The 26,701-nt window shown below is 37.5% G+C and overlaps 1 protein-coding gene across 2 annotated transcripts in view; it reads left to right on the forward strand.

Moving 5' to 3' along the window:
* The window catches only part of GABRG3 (gamma-aminobutyric acid type A receptor subunit gamma3), a 233,708-nt gene that overhangs the window by 142,829 nt on the left and 64,178 nt on the right, over nucleotides 1-26,701 (forward strand). For both annotated transcript variants that reach the window (XM_057722562.1, XM_057722563.1), the window contains exon 3: nucleotides 24,325-24,462. In XM_057722562.1, coding sequence (XP_057578545.1) covers nucleotides 24,325-24,462 — 138 coding nt within the window. The remainder of the gene's footprint in view (nucleotides 1-24,324; nucleotides 24,463-26,701) is intronic.

Consider the following 26,701-nt stretch of genomic DNA (forward strand, 5'->3'; position numbering starts at 1 on the left):
CCATGTTCATCTGTGTTCATATAGCAACTAATGTTGATCAGAGCTTTTCCTGTGCCAGGCACCATAAAGCACACTTAACACACCGGACCCATGAAGTAGGTATTTTTAATGTTTAATCTCCATTTTACTGTTAAGGAAGCAGAGATGACAGACTCATCATTTTGTCCAAGAGGTGGACCTAGAATCAGTCCTTAAAGGAATTATAAATGACCATAATAGTTTAATAGACCATAAATAGTTTAATAGACCATTATAAATAGACCATAATAATCTGATTTATCTAACTATTCCATTACTTGAAGCCATCATAAAATGGAAGATAAATGATAATGTTAGTAGTATAACTCTGGAGTAAATAATAGATTTTACCATGGCGAGGGCCTGAGATCAGATATTTCTATCCTTGTGTAAAGGAACGTCTCTCTTTTTTTTTTTTTTTTTTTTTTTGAAGGAGGATTTGGGCTAGAGGAAAGGGGGCATACCTCCTGGAGCCCTTGAAATCATGACATGTGAGTGACAGATTTTGTCAGTGAGTGAGAGCAGCACTGCTGGGGGCAGAAGGTTACCACTCTCCACTATCACCAGTTGTTCCAAATCACCAAGTGTTTCATGTGAAAATCCTTGGGTGACTGGGTGTGATCTGTGAAGTGCCTCATCACGTGAGCAAAGCTGTGTTCTCTAAGATGAGCTCTTTCTCATCCTCATGAGTGTATTTGGGTACACAACCGAGAGGAATGTGAGGGTAAAAAGTGTGTGTGAATGATGTGTGGATGGGGAGTATTTATGGGTACCCTGGAGCAAGGTTCTCAAACCTTTTTTCCTACCTTAATTGAAATGTCATTGACATATAATATTTTGTATGTTTAAGATGTACAGTGTATATATTGCAAAATGTTTACCATAATAAGGTTAGTTAACACATCCTTCACTTCATACAATTACCATTTTTTCTTATTATTGTGAGAACATTTAAAATCTACACTCACAGAATTTCAAGTACGTAACACAGCACTGTGACCTGTAGTCATCATGCTGTATTTTAGATTCCTAAAATTAATTCATCTTATATCTGAAATTTTGTACTCTTTGATCAACATCTCTCCATTTCCCCTGCCCCGCCTGGTAAATATCAATTTACTCTCTGTTTGATATTTTTAGATTACACACATAAGTGAGATTATACAGTATTTTTCTCTGTCTGACATTTCACTTATTATTGGAGTATAGTATCCTCAAGGTCCATCCATGCTTTGCAAATGGCAGGATTACCTTCTTTATAGTGACGAAATACTATTATATTATACAATTTATTATATAATATATATATGTAATATCTTCCATTCTATTTATTCATTCATCGATAGCTGGACACTTAGGTTGTTTTTATATCTTAACGTTCGTGAATAATGCTGCAGTTAACCTGAGAGTGCTGCAGATATCGCTTCAAGATAATAATTTCATTTCCCTTGGGTATGTACACAGAAGTGGAATTACTGGATCATATGAGAGTTCAATTATTAACTTTTTGAGGAACTTCCATACTATTTCCCAGTGGTTGCACCAATGTATATTCCCACCAATAGTGTACCACCAGGACTCCCTTTTCTCCATATCCTTAACCAGCATTTCTAGCTCTTGTCTTTTTGATAATGCCATTCTAACACACTTGAGATGATATCTCAGTGTGGCTTGCACTCGCATTTCACTGATGATTAGTGATGTTGAGCATCTTTTCATGTAGTTATTGGCCATTTGCTATATCTTCTTTGGACGTGTCTATTCAGATTCTTTGCCCATTGTTTAATTTTTTTTTAGTTGCAGTATAGTTGATGTACAGTACCATATAACTTTCAACTGTACAACAGTGATTCACACTTTTAAAAACATATTCTGTTTTATAGTTATTATAAAATAATGGCTATATTCCCTATATTGTACTATATATCTTCGTAGTTTATTTATACACGGTAGTTTGTACCTCTTAATCCCTACCCCTATCTTGCCCCCCTTCCCTCTTCCCACTGATAACCACTAGTTTGTTCTCTATTTCTGTGAGTCTGTTTCATTTACATTATATTCACTAGTTAATTTTTTAGATTCCACATATAAGTGATATCATACAGTATTTGTCTTTCTCTGTCTGACTTATTTCACTTAGCATAATAGCCTCCAAGTTCACCCATGTTGTTGCAAATGGCAAAATTTCATTTTTTTTTATGGCTGAGTAGTATATATGTCACAGCTTCTTTATCCAGTCATCCATTGATGGACATTTAGGTTGCTTCCATATCTTGGCAATTGTAAATAGTGCTACTGTGAACATTGAGGTGAATGTATTTTTTTTCAATTATTCTTTTCATTTTTTCAGATAAATACCCAGGATTCAAATTGCTGTGGCATATGGTAGATCTATTTTTAGTTTTTTGAGAAACCTCCATACCGTTTCCACAGTGGCCACACCAATTAATATTCCCACCAACAGTGTACAAGGGTTCCCTTTTCTCCGTATCTTCGCCATCATTTATTATTGGTGGTCTTTTTGATGACAGCCATTCTGACAGGTGTGACATAACATCTCATTGTGGTTTTAATTTGCATTTCTCTTAATGATTAACAATGTTGAGCATCTTTTCATGTGCCTATTAGCCATCTCTGTATCTTCTTTGGAAAAATGCCTATTCAGGTCTTCTGCCCTTTTTTAAATTGGGTTTTGGTTTGTTTGTTTGTTTGATGTTGAGTTATATTAGCTGTTTATATAGTTTGGATATTAACCCCTTATTGGTCACATCATTTGCAAATATTTTCTCCCATTCACTAGGTTGTCTTTTCATTTTGTTGATAGTTTCCTTTGCTGTGCAAAAGCTTTTAAGTTTAATTATGTCTCACTTGTTTCTTTTTGCTTTTATTTCCTTTGCTTTAAGAGACAGATCCAAAAACAATATTGCCATGATTTATGTCAAAGAGTGTTCTGCATATGTTTTCTTCTAGGAGTTTTATGGTTTCCAGTCTTACATTTAGGTCTTTAGTCCATTTTGAATTTATTTTTGTATATGGTGTTAAAGAATGTTCTAATTTCATTCTTTTACATGTAGCTCTGCAGTTTTCTAAGCACCAACTGAAGATACTGTCTTTTCTCCATTGTTCATTTTTGCCTCCTTTGTCACAGATTAATTAACCATAAGTGCATGGTTTGCCAATTTTTAGTCATATTATTCAGGAATTTTTTGTTATTGAGTTGTATGAGTTTCTTACATATTTCGGATGTTAGCCCCTTGTCAGGTAGATGGCTTGCAAATATTTTCTCCCATTCCATAAGTTACTTTTTAATTTTGTAGATTATTTCTTTGGCTGCAGAGAAGTGTCTAGTTTGATATAGTCACACGTTGATTTTTCCTTTTGGCACTTCTGCTTTTGGTGTCACATCCAAAAAAAATCATTGCCAAGACCCATGTCAAAGAGATTTTTCCCTATGTTATTTTCTAGGAGTTTTATGCTTACACATCTTACATTTAAGTCTTTAATCAATCGTAAGTTAATTTTTGTGAGTGATGTAAGATAGGGGCCAAGTTACATTTTTTTTGCGACACCATTTATTTTTCCCGACACCACTTATTGAAGGGTCCATTTTTTCCCACATTGAGTATTCTTGGCTCTCTTATAAAACATTAGTTCACTGTCCTCTAGCCTCTGTAATCTATTTCATTGTTCTATGTGTTTGTTTTTATGCAATACCATACTATTATGATTATGATCACTCTGTAATATAGTTTGAAGTCAGGAAGGTATTTGCTCAGTATACTTAGGTGCTCCAAGTTGGGTACATGTATATTCACAATTGTTATATCGCTTTAATGAACTGACCCTCTGTCTGTTATTACAGCTTTGACTTAGAGTCTATTTTATCTGATATAGGTAACTACCCCTGCTCTCTTTTGGTTCCATTTGCATGCAATATCTTTTCCCATTACTTCAGTTTGTGTCTATGTGTGTCCTTGATGCTGAAGTGCACCTGTTCTAGTTGACATATAGTTTTTCTTTAATTCATTCAACTCTGTGCCTTTTAATTGGAGCACTTATGCAGTTTACATTTAAAATAATTATTGATAGGTAAGAACTTAACTATTGCCATCTTCTTAATTCTTTTCTAGCTATTTAGTAGTTCCTTTGTTTGTTTCTTTCTCTCTTGCTGTCTTCCTTTGTTACCTGATGATTTTCTGTAGCGGTATACTTTGTTTCCCTTCTCTATATCTTGTAGGTATCTATTATAGGTTTTTGCTTTGTGGTTACATCTTACACATATAACAGTCTATTATAAGCTGATAGCAACTTTTCTTAAATACAAAAACTCTATTATTTTACTCTCCCCAAACATTTTATGTTTTTAATGTCACAATTTCTTTCATTTATATTGTGTATTCATTGTGTATTGTAGCTATATTTACTTTAATACTTTTGTCCTTTAAACATTATATTAGAATTGAATAGTTAACACATTACCAGTTTCCAGTATTAGAGTATTCTGGATCTGACTTACTTTTGCCAGTCTGTTGTATATTTTCATGTTACTAATTAGTGTCTTTTCATATCACCTTGAAAAACTCCTTTCAGCATGTCTTGTAAGGCAGGTCTAGCAGTGATGAAGTCCCTCAGGTTTTGTTTAGGAAAGTCTCTATCACCTTCATTTCTGAAGGACAGCTTTGTCAGTTAAAATATTCTTGGTTGGCAGTTTCTTCTTTTATCACTCTCTCCTGGCCTTCAAGGTTTCTGCTGAGATACCAACTGAGAGCCTTACGGGGGTTCCCTTGTATGAAAGGATTTTCATTTTGTACTCCTTTTAAAATACCCTCCTTGTCTTTATTTTTTTATAATGTATCTCAGAGAAGATTACTTTGGATTGAAATTTTAAGGCGATGTGTTAGCTTCATGAACTTGAATATCCAAGCCTTTTCTCATGTTTGGGAAGTTCAAAGCCATTATTTCTTTAAATAAGATTTCTGCCCATTTCTCCTTATCTTCTCCTTTTGAGACTCTAATGATATGTATGTTGTTTCTTTTAATGGTATCTCATAAGTCTTGGAGGCTTCCTTCATTATTTTTTTCTTTGTGTTTCTCTGACTGGATAATTTCGAATAATCTGTCTTCAAGTTTACTAATTGTTTCTTCTACTTAGTCCCATCTGTTGTGAAAGCCCTCTACTAATTCTTTAGTTCAGTCCTTGTATTCTTCAGCTCCAAAATTTGTGTCTTTTTAAAAATGTTTCTAGCTCTTTGTTGAACTTCTCATTTTGTTCCTGTATTTTTTCCTGATTTTGTTAAATTATTTATCTGCATTCTCTTGTAGCTCTGTGAGCATCTTTAGAACTATTATTTCTAATTATTTGTCAGGCAATTATGCATCTCCATTTCTGAGTCAGTTACTGGAAGTTTGTGTTCCCTAACTCTTCATGACCCCTGTAGCCTTTCATAGATATATGTGCATTTGAAGAAACATTCACCTCTTTCAGACTGACTTCAGTAAGGACAGGCCTTCAGTAAGGACATGCCCCCTGGATGGAGGCATGCTGGAACACGCTGTGACTCTGACTCTAGGGTGGCAGGCTGCCTACTATGGCAGCATATGGCAGTTCTGGGTCTAGAAAGACATGACGTCTTGACAGCTCAGGCCACTGGGGTCCTCAATAGCAATTGCATCATCCTTTGCAAGTGCTGTGGGTCTCTGTAGAGGTTACAAGGATTGTTAGAGTTCTTAGTGCTGCTTCCTGGTCAAGCAGTGATGGTGGCTAGAGCTGCTGACGTACATGCACTCAGCTGTGTGGGCCAGCGGCATGTACCTGTGTAGTGGCAGGGACTGGTTGCAGACACACATGAGGTGACAAGGGCCAGGGCCAGCAGCAAGGTCTGGGGTCAACTTCAGGTTCACTAGCAGCCTGCAGGGTCCCTGGATATTAGTGTGCACTCCTGTAGCTTCAAGGTTTCACCGTGGGTGCAAACACAGTAGTGGAGGGAGAGTCAGGGATTGGGGCAGCAGGGTTCAGGTGCACAGCTAGAGGGACTAGATGTAGGTGATCACTGCGGTATAGGCCAACAATAGGAGAAAGGGCCGGATCCAGGCCCACAAGCAACTATGAGGGCCTTGGCTGTCAGGGCGCCTTCCCATGGCTGCAAGTTCTCTCCATGATCATGTACATGACAGTAGAGGCCAGTGACAGGAGTTGGGTCAGGGGCATGCAGACGCACAGCTGGAGGGGCTAGTCCCCAGCCTGCCCATAGTTGTCAGAGTCAACCACAGAGGCCAAGACTGGCTATAGGTGGAGATTTGGGGCTCTGGCTGGTGGGGGGCAAGAGGGAGCAGGGAGGAACTTTTGGGCAAAAACTGGTGAAATCTTAGTGTGTCTGCAGCAACTGTGCTGGCTGTTGGTTTTTTCAGTGACAAAAGAGGCTAGGGTTAAAGGAACTTGTGTACGTGACAAGAAGCCAAATTTCCTTGCCCTTTTTCAGTTCAAAACACAAATCCCCCTTGTAAAGCCTAGGTAAGAAAAGGAATTTTTTTTTCAAGAAAATCATGATTATGAAGGAACAGCAAAAACATGACAGAGGCTTCTGATTTATTTTGAGCATTTGTTTCAAGGATCCATCTTACATGACATGAAATATTGCTGAAATTTTCTTCTTGAAAGGAATAGAGCATTTGGAACATTTGTACAATGTCAATTTCCTGAACCCATTATAGACTTAAAACTCATGCATGTAATATATTGTGTCATCCTAAGTTATAATGTTCAGTTATTGATACTTGTAAACCACACGGCAGGCACCTCATTGTCACACTCTAGATTTAGGGGGGAAAGCACAGAGCAGCCTATAAGTGGTTTTGTTTCTTTATGTTGGTATGGAGAGCAGCCCTGGAAAGATGCTTAACTCTCCTGTGTCCCTGAACTTACAGCTACAAAGCAACCAGAAATTCCCTACACATGCTCCCAGAATGAGTGCAGTGATACATCATTTCTCTTCCCCACTCTTGATCAGAGAATATTTCCTGAAGAAGTTCTCGTCATCTTCATTTGCTCTGCAAAGAACCAAAATCTGACCTGGAAGATCACGGAGGCTCCCACATTACCCTGAGAGCAAAGTCCAAATTGAGGAAGACTTAGGCCAGCCAGGGGTCATTGAGCCCCTTTCCCTTGTGTCTCCTTCTAGGAAGGTACTGGCAAGCCCACCCATTCTAATGCAGTGATTCCCACAGGATGTTCAGAGGGTTAATGTCATTAAAAAAAAGAGACTTGATCAGGTTTGGAAACCACTGAATGAAACACACTTCATCAAAGTTTTACTACTATGAGAGTACTCAAACCAACTGAAAATTTCCAAGTCAGAGCATGATAAATAGTGTTACCCAAATTATTTCACCACAGATCCAATTTTGAAAGAAAGGTTGGAGTTACACTTGGTGAAATCTTGGGCCAAAGACTGGGCCTGCACAAACATGACCAGGCCCAGAGAAACCTTCCATCAAGCTCCCAAGAAGGAGCAGTGACAGCCCTCCCAGCCATGGACTAGCTCACAGCCGATGCAGTAGGCAGGGCTTTGGTCTTCAACACTTTATTCTCCAAACCATGGATTCAGCCAGCCCCCCTTCCTGTGCTCCCAAAGCTTCCCTTCCTCTCATACTGGTTTATACTCATCACTAGCCTGTGAGTGGTCCAGCACAGCAATGTCCTCTCTAACCACAGACTCCTAATGCGGACAATGCATGGCAACTGCTGAGTGGATGGTTGTTGAAAGATGGACCAAATGAACAATGGGACACACTCGTGTGCACATGTGCGCTTTACAGCCATGCATGAATGAATATGCCAGAGCTTAGTGTCTCCTCATAGCAAAACCACTGGGAAGAGGAATCTACCAAGGGAAGTCAACACACACGTATCCTAATCAAGGCGTCTAGTCAAGGCGCTTTGGGCACACTCGACCGCTTTGGAAGCTACACCGTACAGGTGATTCCCTTCCACAGAATGCCCTTTAGAACTCTATTGAGTTAGCCCTTCCACACATTCAGCATTGGGTTCTAGTTTTCACCCTCTTACAAGGACCTCCAGAATCATTTTTTCAGCTTAGTTTTTCGACAAGATGGCCCCTTTATACAGGAACATTGAACTGGCAAGGCTGTAAATCCTGATAAGATTTTTGGGTCTCTGCCATGCAGAACAAGCTCATGCCCAAGTGAGAGGGAAAAAATTCTGCACAGGGTCCATTTGGGCATATATCTTTGTTTATGCAACTCCAGTGTGTTTATCTTTAAGATGGGATTTGGGGTATGCCTTTAATGTTTTCACAAGCATGACACACCTCTTCCTTGAGCACTTTGGAAAAGTTAAGTATGTATGGGATGACATGCATGTAAATAGCTTCTGTGACATGTTCCTGAGCCTGCACAGAAATAGGAAAAATAACACGCTGCATCATAAGCACATGTCTTACCTAGATATTTACAAGGCTTTCCTGGGGATGTTTATACCAGGCATTTAGATACAGAAAAGTTGAGTGATTGATTTCTAATAACTTTGCTTCTAAATTGAAGAATTTTGTGGCATGGTAGTTGACCACATTGGTCATACTGGTGTTAATTTTTCTCAAGCAGAGGGAGTGACGTGATCCAAGGGTACAAGGCTCCTGGTGGCTCAATAATGATGCCACCATGCAAACACCAAGTGCTGCTAATGTAGTTGTGTTTCATTCATGCTAGGAGAACACAGAAAGGTGAAACCCACACTTCAAGCTCTGTTGTTAATCTACCTGGAGCACTCAGACCATGGTGGCAAAGGGGCTGTCGTATTACAATCTGTATTAAAATTCCTCCATTCATGTGAGTCAGTCATTAGCAAACCATCTTTGTTCACATTTGGAAATGTGCATTTTTGCCTCTTGCAAAGCAACTTTTGTATCAGCATATACATATATTGATGAAGTGGAAAATTGTCAGAAGTAAACCCTGCGGGAAGCAATAGAGTTCACCCAATTATGTGCTAAATCTTACATAAACCATAATACCTGCAATGTTACATGGGCATTATTAATCTTTTCTTTCTCCCTGCAAGCAGCTAGCTCTAAGTAGCTTTTCTAACTTCAAAAAGCATAGGCATCATTCCCATTTACTGCAGCATCTGAAGGTAGCTCAGTAACCCTTTTCCATTATCATTTTATTAATACTCTGCCTCAGGCCTGAAACCGTCTAACTAGAATTTGCTGTTCATTGGAGCCTTTCTTCCTCAGCAGAGCATTAAATTGTAAAGGTCTTAGAAGGTGATAAACTATTAATATTTCTGGTTATCACCATTATCTGGGCTGGCAGAATGTGGAGCTGATGAACAATCTAAGGAAGTAAATCAGTGTAAGTAGCTACATAACATTCTTGTATGTCTATGCATGGTGTATACTTGAGAGTACGTATCTGTTTGGTGTATGTGTGTGGGGGGGTTATGGATGTGTGGTACACCTATGATAGTGTGCACAGTGTGTGTGTGGGTGTGGGTGTGGGTGTGTGTGTTGACTGAATCTGAAGGTGCTCTGTATCCTGATTCCAGACCACTGCACAAAGCTTTCAGGCTCTGGGGCTCTGGGGCTCTCTCTCGGACATTATTGAGCGCAGCCTGGCAGAGGAGGCAGAAGCAGGGCTGGTGACAATGCGCTTTTTCCTCTGTCATGAACTTGCAGAAGAAGTGCAGAAACTATACCCCCTTCAGGGTCCTTGCCTCTTGACACACCTCAGCATCTCAGTCTCTGTCTGTATTAGGCAGAATTCTCCCGGGAGACAGAGGCAATTGAATCAAAGGGAGATTTATTATAGAAATTGGGCTCATGTGATTATGGAGGCTGGAAAGTCCTCTGATCTGCCATCTGCAAGTTGAAGACCCAGGAAAACTGGTGGGGTAATTCAGTCCGGGTCTCAAGGCCTGAGAACCAGGTGAGCTGATAATGCAAATCCCAGTATGAGGGCAGGGGAAGATGAGATGACATGTCCCAGATCATTCAGCGAGGCAGGGAAAAAAGGAGAAAATTCCTCTTTCCTCTGCTTTTTTATTCTGTTCAGGCCCTCAGGGGATTGGATGTTGTCCACCAGCATTAGGAAGGCAACTTCTTTCCTGAGTCTACTGATTCAAATTCTAACCTCATCTGAAAACACCCTCTTAGACAAACCAGGAAATAATGTTTCATCAGCTATCTAGGCATCCGTTAGCCCAGTCAAGGTGACACATAAAATTAGCCATCACAGATCTTCCCCTTGACAACTTGACACCTATACATACCACCTTCCACCATACTTAATCTCCAAATAAAGACAGTAGTAAGGTCATAATTACACCTAACATGATAAAACTATATCCTGCGTACAATTGAAAACACACTAACTCCTTCTCCAGAAGAGAATATAAAGTCCTTGCGTGATGTTTACTCTTCTCCTTGATGTCCTGTAACTTAAATACTATAAAGTTACTAATACTTAAATACTAGGATATAAAGTCAATATGTCTTATGTTACATAAGGTAAGGGAATAAGAGAAGGACAAATATTTGCTACTCACACACAAACATACTCGTAACAAAAGAAGGACGAATACTCTTGACGACTACAGCCCTGTTTTCTGTAACTGTGTTCATAGCTGATATTATACCTACCTTCTTCCACTACACAGTCCACATTCCCTTTGCCTTCAGCGAGTACCTTGGATAGTCATCGTTCTTTAGCTGGTGGGCTGACCCAAAACTTCTCTCCTGAAGTGTCTGGGCCATTAGTAACCCTACCTGAGTTGGATTATTCCTGTTTTCCATTGACCTCAACCACAAAGCACGGTAATACTGAGATGTCCCGAGGGATCGTATATACTCTTGTATTCCAGTCTTACACTTCATTAACCCCACTGTGAAGTAGTATCATCCAGTTGCCCCTCAGCAGTCAGAATCTATTGCTGCAGCCAGTATGGTAACCCCCTTCCTTGCCTTTTGATTCAGAAGCCTGGGGAACCCAAAGTGGCTTGGTGGCTGTCTAAACCTCCAATTCAATGGAATAATAGGTGTCTCCTGGTAGAAGCTAAGATCTCTAGGCCTGCAGAACATGAAGTCATGAGAACAAGAAGCAAAAATTTCACTAGTGGGTCACTAAGGGTAATAACGATTGCTACCACTCCCATCCTCATCCCTTGATTCCTGAAGCTGTAAATCCTGATCATCAGAGAACCACCACCATCTATTGGATGATGATTCAAAGTATACGAAAACCTCCTAGAGAACTTTGCCTTAACCCTGAAAGGTAGTGTCACCTAACTGGCGCTACACCTGAGTCTTCAAAAAGTCATTCCACCATCCATTAAGCCAGTGGAACACTGGAAGACCAATGAATTCCAAGAGCATGGGTGCTTTGTCCCAGTTCTTTTGCTGGCATATGCTGGACACAGGCCTGAGGCACCCAACGTGTCTGCACGACCCAGGCATCATCCTCAGGACAAACAAATGTGGATCATGGCCAGTCCCCTGGAAGGCAGCTTTTAAGAGAAAGGCCCCTCCTATTCTTCACATGTAACTAAATGGCCCATAATTTGATCATGTTTCATCCTCCCAAATCACGTTGACATTCACGCTGTTTATCTTCATGACAATTTGGAGGAGAGCACAACAGGGCCATTTAATAAGAGTACTCTTTGACAATGACATGCATTTGTCTAACCAATTCTCACCCTAATTGAGATGGAATTGTGGAAATAGTGGAAATTGTTAAATTTAACACAGCCTTGGCTACTGAGAATGCAATCCTCTTTCCCTGAAATTGTATTCCCATTCACATGCTTATGAAGTCTTGAGAGATGGTCCACAGCTGTCTTATGATTTGAGGACATGCAAGCTCCATCTCATTATCTGGCTGAGAAAAAATCAACATCAGAGATTGGGTGGCAATAAAATGTGCCTCTCGGGGGAGTCTGTCTGAATGGAGCAAGACTCACTCCCTTATGCTTCTGACAAAAAAAAAAAAATCACCAAAAGGAAAATAATCCAAGCTGATTTCCCAGAAGTTTTTTCTTCTTCTTTTTTTTTTCTTTTTATCTTTTGACCCTCTTCACCCATTTCTCCCACCCTTTACCCTCTCCCTGTGGCAGCCACCAATCTGTTCTCTGGATGTATGAGCTTGATTTTGTTCTATTTTAGATTCCACATATAAAAGAGATCATAGGGCATGTCTCCTTCTCAGAGGTTATTTCCAGGTGAGCTAAATAGATGCAAATTGTTGCATGTAACCTACAGCAGAGGATGCATTGATGAGCATCGAGACTGCCCACAGTCTTTTAGAGGAGCTTTTGATTGATGTGGCTCTCAGGCATAGGAGAGTGGCTTTCCAGGAGGGAGCAGTGAGTGTCGCCTCCTACCATCTCATTCTCTTTGACTCTCCCATCTTCGCAATGTCTCAGCCCCTCCCTTCTGGTCCCAGTGCCCATACAATCCTCCTCTCACTCGAGTCCACCCATGTCCTCTCCTATAAGACTTTTTTTCCTTCTGTGCCAGCACACGTTCATGAATCTCAAAATTTCTTGTTCCTTCCTCTCTGTTGTAACACTTTTTAGATGCAATATGCCATAGCCTTGGAAAATGTATCAATATGAAAACATGAAAGGGGATTATTTTCTTTCAGAAAACACTGTTCTCCCAGTGAGACAAAAGCACTTTCAGAGCCAGTCCCCACACAGTAGTAGCTGCTCTCCTTTTGCCCCAGTCTCACATCCTCATATCTGCTGTGAGTCCCTGGGACATCAGCATGAGCACGTGTGACCTGTTGGACAAGGACAGACTGTGTGTTTCACGTGACACAGGTGACAACGTGGGAGCTTTCCAAAAGGAAGGGAAAACCCCTTCAAAAGGTGTTGTCAAACAAAAGACCTCATCCTCCAGAAAGAAACTAGAAAACAAATTACAATTAGTATAATAAAATTTGAAAAGTCAGGGTGATGATTTGAACATTGCTTTCTGGAAAGTCCTTTGCAATTTTGTGGATGTTAGCTTCCTTGAAGCTATAACTAAATTTCTCAGACTCATATGCATTTTCTTCTTTTCAGAGTTTTCATTTCCTGCTAGTAAGTGTAATTTTTCATTATTATCAAAGAGTGACACTTGCATGTTTCTACATTTACTTCTAATTGGTTGTTTCTGATTTGCTGGGAGTGAGAGAAATGTGACTATGGCTGGCTGAATCACAGGGAGTCCAAAAATCACTGAATTAGGGTCAATTCTGTGGAATTGGACCATGCACTGTTGTTATAATTAGAGACCATACCTCTGGAGTTGCAACTGTATCCAAGAAGATTTGAGCTTACTAACTAAACACTGACTTTTCAGCAAATTTAGGTACTATAATGGTATTGATAAATTTGAGTATTTTAATACTGTAATATTATTATCATCAAAAAAGTCTTAAATATATTACCTTTGCTAATATTTTGTCCACAATTTTCTCAAATAGACTGTTTCACTTTATTTTTAGTTTCTAGTTTTTCATATTAGGCAGACACAAATAAACAACAGTATTTTGATGTGACTTTTTGGTGATAAGTTGCATGCTTGCAATGATTTTAAAATGTCTAGAGTAAAGGAAAAGCATTCCACCCCACCTCATGGCACCCACACCCTTGCTCAATGCTGAGCCATGGGGGGCACACGTTGTACTTATCCCATACATTTTTCTTTGTTCAGGCAAACATAAGTACACGCATATACACATGCACAGGTTGTGTGTTTTTTAACTAAGATAAACTCATACTCAACATATCATTCTGGATCCTGCATTTTATAAAGTGCTTGTGGGCATCCTTCCAATGCAGTACATATTGTGCTACTTCATTCTTTTTAATGGCTGTGTAGTAATCAAGAATGTGGATGGAGTATAATAACTTCCACCATTCAAGGTGTTTAAAAATAGCATAATAATAAACATTTATGTGCGTCTTTTTTTATTTTATTACTATTATTTTTATCTTTTCCTGGCACTGTATTACTGTCAAATAAATTCACAAGTGAAAATTTATTAGCATTTACTACTTCAACAGATAGTGCCACATTTCATGCCATGCTTTCATATGAATAGTGTGCACATGTCCTCTTATCCCCCACTTTTGTCACACTGGATATTACGATACCTGTTATAATGAGTTGCTATATATGTATCTCTCATCTTTCCTGACCACAGCACTATGAGACTAGAAATCAACTACAAGAAAGAAAGAAAAAAAAACCTGAAGCAAACTCAAAGACATGGAGGCTAAACAATATGGTACCAAACAACCAATGGATCACTGAATAAATTTAAAAAATACCTGGAACAAATGAAAACAAAAACACAACTACCCAAAACCTATGGGACACAGCAAAAGCACTTCTAAGAGGGAAGTTTATAGTGATACAAGTTTACCTCAGGAAATAAGAAAAATCTCAAACAACCTAACACCTAAAGGAACTAGGAAAAAAAGAACAAACAAAACTCAAAAAGTTAGTAAAAGGAATGAAATCATAAAGATTAGAGCAAAAATAAATGAAATAGAGACTACAAAATAGAAAAGATGAATGAAACTATGTGTTGGTTCTTTGAAAAGATTTAAAAAAAAAGAATAAACCTTTAGTCAGACTCATCAAAAAAAAAGAGGACCCAAATCAATAAAATCAGAAATGAAAAAGAAGTTACAACTGACACCACAGAAATATCAACAATCATAAGGGATTACTTCGAGCAACTACATTCCAATAAAATGGACAACTTTAGAAGAAATGGACAAATTCATAGCAATCTACAATCTCCTAAGAATGAACCAGCAAGAAATAGAAACTGTGAACAGACTAATTACCAGTAATGAAATTGAATCAGTTATTTTGAAATTCCCAACAAACAAAAGGCCAGGACCACATGGATTCCCAGGTAAATATTACCAATTATTTAGAGAAAAGTTAACACATATCCTTCTGAGACTATTACAAAAAATTGCAGAGGAAGGATTGCTCCCAAACTCATTATCTGAGGCCAGCATCACACTGAAACCAAAACCAGACAAAGATACAAAGAAAGAAAGAAAGAAAGAAAGAAAGAAAGAAAGAAAGAGAAAGAAGAAAGAAAGAAAGAAAGAAAGAAAGAAAGAAAGAAAGAAAGAAAGAGAAAGAAGAAAGAAAGAAAGAAAGAAAGAAAGAAAGAAAGAAAGAAAGAAAGAAAGAAAGAAGAAAAAGGAAGTAAGGAAGGAAGGAAGGAAGGAAGGAAGGAAGGAAGGAAGGAAATTACAGGCCAATATCACTGATGAACATAGATACAAAAATCCTCAATAAAATATTAACAAAAAAACCCAATGATACATTAAAAGGATCATACACCATGAACAAGTGATTTATCCCAGGGATGAAAGGATTGTTCAATATCTGCAAATCAATCAATGTGATACACCACATTAACAAACTGAAGAATAAAAAGCAAATGATCATCTCAATAGATACAGGAAAACTGTTTGACAAAATTGAACATCCATTCATGATAAAAACTCTCATCAAAGTTGGTAGAGAGGAAATACATATCTCAACATAATAAAGACATATATATGACAAGCCCACAGCTCACATCATATTTGACACTGAAAAGCTGAAAGCATTTCAGCTAAGATCAGGAGGAAGACAAGGAGTCCTACTCTCACCACTTTTACACAACATGTTGTTGGAAAATCTAGCCATAGCAATCAGACAAGAAAAAGAAATAAAAGGCATCCAAATTGGAAAGAAAGAAGTAAAACTGTCATTGTTTGCAGATGACACGATACTATACATAGAAAAACCTAAATAAATGACCAAAGACTACTAGTGCTCATCATTGAATTTGGTAAAGTCGCAGGATACAAAATTAATATGCAGAAATTTGTTGTATTACTATACACTAACAATGAACTCTCAGAAAGAGAAGTTTAAAAAGAAATCCCATTTACAATTGCATCAAAAAGAATAAAACACCTAGGAATAGCTCTAACTAAAGAGATAAATGGCCTGTACCTAAAAACTAGGTGACACTAATGAAAAAAATTGAAGATGACAAATAAGATGGAAAGATGCACCATGTTCATGGATTAGAAGAATCAGTATTTTAGTATGACCATATTATCCAAGGCAATCTGCAGATTCAATGCAATCCCTATCAAAATATCAATGGCATTTTTCACAGAACTGGAACAAATAATTTTGAAAATTATATGAAAACACAAAAGACCTTGAATAGCCAAGGCATTCTTGAGAGTGAAGAACTGAGCTGGAGGTATCATGATCCCTGACTTCAGACTATATTACAAAGCTACAGTATTCAAAACAGCATGGTATTGGCACAAAAACTGACACATAGATCAATGGAACAGAACGGAGAGCCCAGAAATACACCCATGCACTTATGGCCTATTAATCAACAACAAAAGAAGCAATAATATACAATGGAGAAAAGGCAGTCCCTTCAATTAGTAGTGCTGAGAGAACAGGACAGCTACATGGGAAAAAAGGAAATTAGAATATTTTCTCACACCATATAAAAAAAATAAACTCAAAATGGAATAAAGACCCAAATATAAGATGGGAAACCATAAAAATCCTAGGAAACAACACTGATAAACATTGCAGCAATATTTTTTTGGATTTGTCCCTTATGGCAAATAACGCAAAAGCAAAAATAAACAAATTGGACCTAATTAAACTAGAAGGCTTTTGTACAGCAAAGGAAACTGTTAACAAAATGAAAAGACAACCTACTGAATGAGAGAACTTATTTGTAAGTAATGTGACTTGATGGATAAGGGATTAATATCCAAAAAATAGCTCATACAACTCAATGTCAAAAAACATACAGTGTGATTTAAAAATGGGCAATAGATATGAATAGGCGCTTTTCCAAAGAAGACATACAGATGGCCAACAGTCTCATTAAAAGATGTTCAGCATAGCTAATCACTGGAGAAGTGCAAATCAAAACCACAATGTGACACCTCACATCTGTCAGAATGGCTATCATCAAAAAGGTCACACATCTCAAATGGCAAGTGTGGGGAGAAAAGAGATCCCTTGTAACTGTTGGTGGAAATATAAATTGGTATAGCCACTGTAGGAGGTTCCTCAAAAAATGAAAAGTAGATCCCTATAATCCAGCATTTCCACTCCTGGGCCTATATTCAAAGATAACAAAAACACTATTTCAAAAATGCACATGAACCCCAATGTTCATAGCAGTTTTATTTACAATAGCCAAGATATGAAAGCAACCTAAGTGTCCATCAACAGATAAATGGATAAGGAAGATATGGTATATATATACAATTGGAATATTACTCAGTCATAGAAAAGAATGAAATTTTACATTTTGCAGCAATATGTACGGCCTGGAGGGTATTATGCTTAGTGAAATGTGTCAGACAGAGAAAGACAAATACTGTATGTTATCAGTTACATGTGGAATCTAAAAAAATAAAATAAATGAATTTATAAAACAAAAAAGAAACAGACTCTCAGATATAGGGAACTAAGTAGTGGCTACCAATGGGGTGAGGGGAGGAAGGAGGGGCAAGATAGGCGTATGGGATTAAGAGATACAAACTACTATGTATAAAATAAGATGTTAGGATATCTTGTACAGCACAGGGAACATAGCCATTATTTTATAATAACTTTAAATTGAGTACAATCTATAAAAATTTTGAGTCACCATGTTTTACACCTGAAACTAAAATAATATTGTAAATCAATTTTACCTCAATAAAAAAATTAATTAAATGAATGAAAGAAAAAGTTCAACAACAGAAAGACCTCTAGAAAATTTCCAAATATTTTCAAATAAAATAACACACTTTTAAAAACATTTATGGATTGGAGACTTCTGTTTCTGGGAAGGTGTGATTGATATATTTTTCCCTATTTCTCCTACTAAATACAAACCCCCTGAAAATTATATATAAAACACATATTTTAAAATCTGTAAAGGTGATGAGAAGAAGATAGAGCAGCTGGGGAAAGAGGGTACAATGGAACAACACAAGGTGAGTGCTCCGGATTTAACTGTTAATGGAGTATAACCTTTAAAAATTGTGAATCACTATGTTGTACACCTGTAACTTATATAATATTTTATTTCAACTATAGTTCAACAAAAAATAAAGAAAAAGAAAAGATAAAGGGGAGAAAAGTTGACATCATGTAGTATATGTTAGCATCTCTCACACACGCACACACACACACACGCTGATGTTCATAGAAATGTGACACTCAAGTAGAAAGGCCTTGACCAAAATAATTTCAGAGTGACAGTTACCGTGCCCCTCCCAGGATTTTGAAAGTACCTCTGCGAGTTAGGTCTCCACAGTTCCAACTACATTAACTTCATGGCACATGCAACTCTGCTCCAAGGCATTCACTGCCTTGGTGTTGGGGTTCATCACTGGATTTGACGATTTCTCAATTCTGGGAAGTGTTTAATAAAATGCACCCAAAGAACAAAGATGTTCATATCAGGTCTTTGGGAAAACTACAGCTGATGGACTATTTTTTAGAGTACTGACAACTTTTATTAATTTTCTTCTGAAAGAACCATCATTACCTGTCTTTGCACAAAGGTCAAGAGGGCATGCATTTTGAAAAGCAACCACCTTACCACTTTTGAGAAAAGTGCGTTTATGAAAAGGGTGGCTGGTGTTCTCTATGATAGAGTATGTATCCTTGAAGGAAATCCTTATATGTTGGGGAACTTGGCTTTTTGGAACATAAACAGTCCGAACAAGTGGAGACCAGCGTAGTGCAGTGAGTGAGCAGACAGACCCTAAAGTCAGATGATCTAAGTCTGTATTCTGGCTCTGCCATAGGTGCATTACTCAGAGTCTCTGTGCCTCAGCTTTCTCATCTGTAAAACAGAGAGAGCAATACCTATGTCACTAGGATTGTTGCGAGACTTAGTATGTTGAAAGTCCTTGGAATATTGCCTTTGATGGTGCTGGTGGTGATGATGATGATGATGGTGATGGTAATAGTGATGGTGATGATGATGGTGATGGTATTAGTGATGGTGGTGGTGGTGGTGACGGTGATGATGATGGTGATGGTAATAGTGATGGTGGTGGTGATGGTAATCGTGATGGTGGTGGTGATGGTAATAATGATGGTGATGATGACGGTGATGGTAAAGTGATGGTGATGGTGATAGTGATGGTGGTAGTGATGGTGATGGTAATAGTGACGGTTACTATGGTGAAGAAAATGATGATGAAAGTGGTGATGCTGGTGATTAGTAGGCAGAAGGGGCATAGGAAGAGTATACAGTGGCCAAGGAAGTTACTGAAGTTTTCCTCCCCAATTCACCTTGTCTCTGAAATCCCTACTACTTTTGTTCTTTCAAATTAATACATGTATCTTCAGGAGACTATGGTTAATTTAAATGTAAATGCATTTTATAGAAAATATTACATATTATTTTTTTAACCCATTAGTGTTGAGTCTTTTTTGTGGAAGAGAAGATACAAAGGGAGGTGTTGTGAACTAGAAATAAATACTAATGGAAGTTTTATAAAAGGAAGAGTCAGGTAGAAAGGAGTTGAGAGAAGGCTTTGGGTTTATACGGACCTGGCTTTGTTATGCATTTCATCAATTTTGAACTGTTTGGCACTGGCCAAATTATTTAATGTTACAATGCTCAGATCAGTCTAGAAGAGGGTGATAAGATTAAATGGAAAATGTATGTAAAAGTCCAATTAAACAAATTGGTGCTCAGCAAATAGGACTCACCATTTGTTATCACAATTATTGTTATTAGAATTATAGCAGAGTGAGATCAACTTTGGAATGGTGGTGTAAGGACCTTAGTGACCATTATCCCATAAAAGCAGTGAAAATACTGTCATAACAACTAAAGCCAACCATTTCAGAACACTATGAATTAAGAAGAGTAAAAAAAAAAAAAAACACCTTGATATTATCTAAGAGAAACTTCTGAACCTCAGAAAGACAATGAAGCCTGTGCATGTAAATTTGGGTTATTCCCATTTCCCTGTCTTCCCAGCTCAGTGGCATAGTGTATGTGAAAGGGCTGCAGGCTCACAATGAACATAGAGAATGGACTTCTTTCAGGACACTGTTAAGACCTTTATATCCAGAGTACAGTCAGTATTTTTGTCAAACTTAGCAGTACTTGAAAAATCTCCATTCCCAAGGTTTGTGACCATTTTGGTTTGACTCAGAGCTCGGCTAAGAAAAAAAAACTCCTCAAGGAATCATATAAAAAAATAGAAATCTTTTGCTAACACCAGATCTGCCTAGGGTTGGTGCAAATAAGAGTCCAACCCCCTCCCCAAATAAAATAATTAAAAGGAATATCTAGAGAACTGGATGATCACAGGGAATTTTGAAAAGCACCAGTGAATTCCTGAGGACCTAGAAGAACACCATACACAGGTGCAAGATTGTGTGCATGCCCAGGAAAGACTTTGGAAGGAAGAAGGCCCCAATCACTCACCTCTAGCCTTGAGGAAACTTCCCTCAAGCAGGAAATTAAAGCTAAGTCTGTCTCATAAACTGTTTGAAGTCTGACGTTATGCCTTCATGCACAGATCCCAACAAAACCAAAAACAAACCTGAAGTGCAGAGAGCATTCTGATACCAGTGTTGTTCCAATATATTATCTAAAACGTAAAATGTCTGGTTCCCAGACATTTCTGGTAAAACTTTACAAAGCCTGCAAAGAAACAGGAAAGCATGCCACATACACAGGAATAAAAGCTGTCAGTAGAAGTCATCCTTAAAGCATCCCAGGTGTTGGATGTACTTGACAAAGACTTTAAGCCACCTATTTTAAATACATTCAAAGAACTAAAGTAAACCATGTCCAAAGACTTAAGGAAGGAAACTGACTAAGTCTCACTCAGTAGAGAATAGCAGTGAAAAGATCAAATTTTCTAAAAAGAACCCAATAAAAATTCTGGAGTTGAAAAAGACAATGACAAAACAAAACAAAACAAAAAAAAAACCACGCACACACTAGTCAACTACAGCAACAGATTTGAGTAGACAGAGCAAAGGATCAGCAAACTAGAAGACAGGCCAGTAGATTTTATCCAATGACAGGAACAAAATGGAAAAAAAAGAAAGGAAAAGTGTATATCAAAACTTGTAAACCTGTGGCACATCATGAAGATCACCAACATACAATCAGTAGGAGTCCCAGAGGAGACGAGTAGAGAAATAGGGCCAACACAATTTAAAGAAATAACAGCCAAAATATTGACCAAAAAACATCCACTGCATATTAGTCTATATATCCAAGAAGCTCAACAAACCTCAATGAACCCAAAGAGATCCACACTTATCACATCATAGTCAAATTGACAAAAGTCAGCGAAACTTTTCAAATAGGTAAGAGAAAAATAATATATCATTTTTAAGTTTCAATATGATTAATAGCAGATTTTTTATCAGAAACCATGGTGTCCAAAAGACAATTACATGACATCTTCAAAGTGCTTGAGGAAAAAGATTGCCCCAATAATTCTTTAACCATTAAAATTCTCCTTAAAAAATTGAAGGATAGAGAATAAAAAGAAAAGCCACAGAAGGGCAGAAAATATTTGTGACACATATATCTGATAAAGGACTTGAATCCAAAGTACACAACTCTTAAAACTCAAAAATATGAAAAAAAAACAAAAAGAGAGCAAAAGATTTGAACATACTTCAGCAAACAAATTATATATATGACCAATAAATCAATGGAAAGATGCCCAATAACATCAGCCATTTGGGAAATGCAAATTAAACAACAAGATACAACCTGACACCGCTATGACTGTTGTAATTAAAAAGTCATACACTAACAAGTGTTGGAGAAGATGTGGAGAAATTGGAACCCTTATATTTTGCTGGTTAAGATTCTAAGGTATCATAAGCTGATACAAGAGTGTAAAGCAATTATATTCCAATAAAGAGCCTTAAAAAAAAGATTTTAAGGTATAGTCACTTTAGAAAACAGTCTGGCAGTTTCTCAAAGTATTAAAGATAGCATTACCCCATGACCAATGATTCCACTCCTAGGTATATACTGAAGAAAACTGAAAACCTGTTGACACAAAATCTTTTACACAATGTTCATAACAGCATTATTTATAATAGTGTAAAATTGGATCAGTCAAAATGTCTTTCAAATGACAGATAGATAAACAAAATATGCATATCCATACAACAGAATATTATTGAGCAATAAATAGGAATGCAGTACTGACATGCGCTACAATGTGAGTGAACCTTGAATACATTATGCCAAGTAAAGAAAGACAGTTGTAAAAGATAACATGTATGACTACATTTATATGAAATGCCCAGAATATGCCAACCTATAGACAGAAAATATATTAGTGGCTGCCTAGAACTGGGTGAGACACATGATGTGTGCAAGGAGGGGGACTTGGCAGTGAATGCTAATAGGTCTGGGGTTACATTTGGGGGTGATGAAAATAGTCTAAAATTAGATCAAGGTGACAGTTACACCACTCTGAGAATATACTAAAAACCACTGAATTTGTATGTTAAATGTGTGAGTTTTATATCTCAATAAAGCTGTTTAACAAAACAAAGTAAAAAAGAAAGAATTATAGCATAAAGTACCTTTTATAATTTGATAGTCTACTGGGGAGATAAAGCTATCAAGACAGTGGCTAATGGCCAAGTGAAATGTTTGGTTACTTCAGGCTGGGTCTAAGTGACTTGAGCTCAACATTGTCAAGTTAGGGGAGAGCAAGTATCCCTGCAATGTTGACAATAATTTCACAGAGCAATCCACAATTAGGGAGCAGGAGGCATACCTGTGGTCTATTTTAGTCTTTGAATAAAAGAGCCAAGCTAGCAACTATGGGCAGAAGGGGAAATAATGGAGAAAGCAAATGTCTTAAAGATTTTTTTACAAAGTGACCTAAATGTTTAGTTACTAATTCTCAACCACTTTATTAATATATTTGCATAAGTATATATGTATCAATGCAGTGCCTTTGTATTCAGCGTAATTCATCAAGATGGTGCCTACATCAGAGAGCTCCAGTTCAGAGTTAATGGTGCGATCCCAAGTGCTGTTCAGAAAGGGGATCCAGGACTAGAAAAACAGTCATCAAGCCAATCTCTGCCTTGGGCTTAGGGAGCCCACAGACCCCTGGTAACAGTACCAGCAGGAGTGGGGCAGAGCCCCTATCCAAGACACCCAGCTCTGGGCATGTTGCCTACACTGAGCCTAGAGCACCAAAGCATCTTGCTTTCTGGAGTAACTAACAAAATGGGTCTCAGGAAAATGTCAAAGTTTACTGATCAGAACTGGAGACTAAAATCAGAGCAGGACTGTGTCAGGTGACCTCTCAAATCCTAGAATGATTGCTTTATTAACTTTGTCTTTCCTAAAGGTATTATGCTAAGCAAAATAAGTCAGACAGAGAAAGACAAATACTGTATGATATCACTTAAGTGTGGAATTTAAAAAAATACAACAAACTAATGACAATAAAAAAGAAGCAAACTCACAGATTAGAGAACACACTAGTGGTTACCAGCGGGAAGAAGAAAGAGGGGGTAATATAAGTTAGGGGATCAAGAGGTATAAACTATTCTGTATAAAATAAGCTATAAGGATATATTGTACAACACAGGGAATATAGCCAGTATTTTATAATAACTATAAATGTAGCCTAAACTTTAAAAATTGTGAACCACTATATTGTACACCTGTAACTTATGTAATATTGTACATCAACTACACTTCAATAATAATAATAAACAAATTAATAAATGTGTTAGAAATAATACAAGCTATTTATAATAAAAGTTTATAATAAAAAAGCGAATTCGCCTTACCTGAAATCTGGACAGACTGAGTTCTGGAAAAGGGTGCAAGGTCTGGTGGGTGTGGGCCAGGCAGTTAGATCTCAGTATTTAGGAGCTAGTGAGACTCTGACCAGTACTTTCAGGTCCATTCTTTGAAGGTCAACTACAACCAAGCCCTCTACAGTGAGAGATATGTGTTGTGTCCACACAAACGATGGAAAGGCTGGTGGCTGGGGACATCTTGCTGATTGTGAAGATCTGCAGCAGAAACCTTCTGGGTTACGTGGCCTTTGCCCATTCATTTTTGGAGTTTCTGTGCATACAAGGAAAATTTAGAGATTAAATACGGCCTAAAATTTCAACTCCTATTAAGTGATCAGAATTATAGTTTTGACTTGAATGTTTTATAAACCTACATCTTAAAATGATAATATTTGTTCTTCGCTTTCAGACGGCTACCCCAAAGAGGAAATGATTTACAGATGGAGGAAAAATTCGGTTGAGGCAGCTGATCAGAAGTCCTGGAGGCTTTATCAGTTTGACTTCATGGGCCTCAGAAACACCACAGAAATTGTGAAAACATCCGCAGGTAGGAGTTCACTTAAAGAAGTGTAGTTCTCAGAAAGAAATCTGACTTTTTTCCCCTGATGCCTAAGGCATCCTTTCTCTTTCATGTAGAATTTCTTCCTGTGTATGTTTTAACTAATTATATCCAGGCAACCATGATTCCTAAGTGATATTTGAGGCAAATCAGCTACTTCAAAAGTGAAAAATGTTTAATGTTTTAATTGGGATGGGGAAAGGGTGATTAGAATTGCCTTATATTTTTAAATTGAGACTATGTTGGCATTATGTCTATAAACCTTGCCAGGATTACTCATCAGTGACCAGATTTATATAAACCAATGTCACTAATGGTGAGGGTTTCTACAACTTTCTACATAGAAAATGAACATCAGATATTATAGATAATCCACAAATAAAAGAAGCTGGCGTGAAATGTCCTTTGAGTTTTAATTTCTAGTTTCTTCCTTTCCTTTAAGCTTTGTCTTTAAGTTTCTTTTTCAATTTATTGAGCACAATAATTATCCACCAATTTGATCTTATTATGTGATCTTTATATGCATATTATAGCACATGTAATTAGATAAAAAGAGATGCTTCACCTATTAATGTCTTTAAATACATTTTTTTTTTTATGGATTTTTTTTGGGGGGGGGGGGTTGTTTTTTGGTAATTTCCATAATAGGAATCTCTGGTCCACTCTTTTGCAATCAGTTTTTTTCTGACAGGGTTTGGGGAGTAGATTGGTTTCAAGTCAGCTTTTCTGCTGATCTAGTTATTTGTTAATATGAGTAATTTATTGGCTTTTAAAACTCCATAATAATTTGATTCATATGACAAAATTAAGATGTAAATTTTAATAATTAGTGGTAAATATCTTTAAAGAACAGTCTGAATTCTTGATAGAATTCTAAAATAGAGAACTACAGTTGCCCCTTGGTATCCATGGGAATTGGTTCCAGGACCCCTAAAGATATCAAAATCCCAGATGCTCAAGCCCATTACATAAAATGGCATAGTATTTGCATTTAACTTACATCCTCCCATATACTTTGAATCATCTCTAAATTGCTTATAATACCTCATACAATGTAAATGCCATGTAAATAGTTGTAAATACCATATAAATAGAGTTGACCCTTGAACAACACAATTTAAATTGCATGTTCCCTTAACGTTTGAATTCTTTTTCTGTAGTAAATACTACAGTACTACACATCCCAGTTGGTTGAATCTTCATATGCAGAACCTTGGTTGTGAAGGAACCAGGGAACCATGTATACTGAGGACCACTTATATGTGGATGTTCAACTGGTGGAGGGTTGGTACCCCTAACCCTTGTTGTTCAAAGTTCAACTGTCCTTTTCCAAGTATGGTACATTCAAATTTGCTTTTCTTAACTTTCTGGAAAAAATTTTTTAAATATTTTTGATCCACGGTTGGTTGAATCTGGGCACGTGGAACCCGTGGGTATGGAAGGCCTTCTGCATTTATACATGAAGAAAGGTCTTAAAAGCTATCTGATCAACAGAGAAAAGCAAAACTTCTCCATAGGTGTCATCGTGGTAAAGGTGAGAAATGATATCTGTGTTTAAATATTAAATAAGAATGGAAGGTCATAATTTATTTTAAAAAACTGTGGAGACAGCATAAAGGGAAATGTTTTGGGGAAGCTTTTACCCAAATATGAGTCACTTACATTAATAATGAAATTACTTTCCCTGAGAGTTTGAAATGAACTAGCCGACCTTTGGACTGTAAGGCAGCCCAGAGGAGGGTAACTGAATGGGGTTGATTGTGGTAGCATTTAAATGCTAAGTATTGATGCTGCTGTTGCTTTCCTGGTGTTCTAGGCAAGGTGATGTGAAACCAAAGGAAACGTGAAGGCGGGTTGAACATGACTGGTTTTAAAATTGATTATAAGACAATACTAGCACAGGGATAGTATCAAATGGAGGGAGCCGTGGAGTTGAGGTAGTAGTCTGAGTAGTTTTTGTGCTCCTGTGGGTTAATAAAAGTGTGAAAAACATTCCCTGGCAGCAAGGAGCTTTCAGTCTCACTAGAAAAACATAGTAGACGTGAGAGATTAATAAGTAAACTAGGAACCTGTGCACCAACATAACAAATGGACAGTATATTGTGCTCCACTGCATGGAAGACAGAAGGAATTAGGACAGTATTTTTATGAATAGGAAATCACTGTCTCTCTGAAATTCTTTCTCTCACTCATGGCAAAGACAGTTTTTCCCTGAAGTCAGTGAAGG

This window comes from Hippopotamus amphibius, chromosome 2 (genome assembly GCF_030028045.1).
Source record: "Hippopotamus amphibius kiboko isolate mHipAmp2 chromosome 2, mHipAmp2.hap2, whole genome shotgun sequence".
Taxonomy (NCBI): Eukaryota; Metazoa; Chordata; class Mammalia; order Artiodactyla; family Hippopotamidae; genus Hippopotamus; species Hippopotamus amphibius.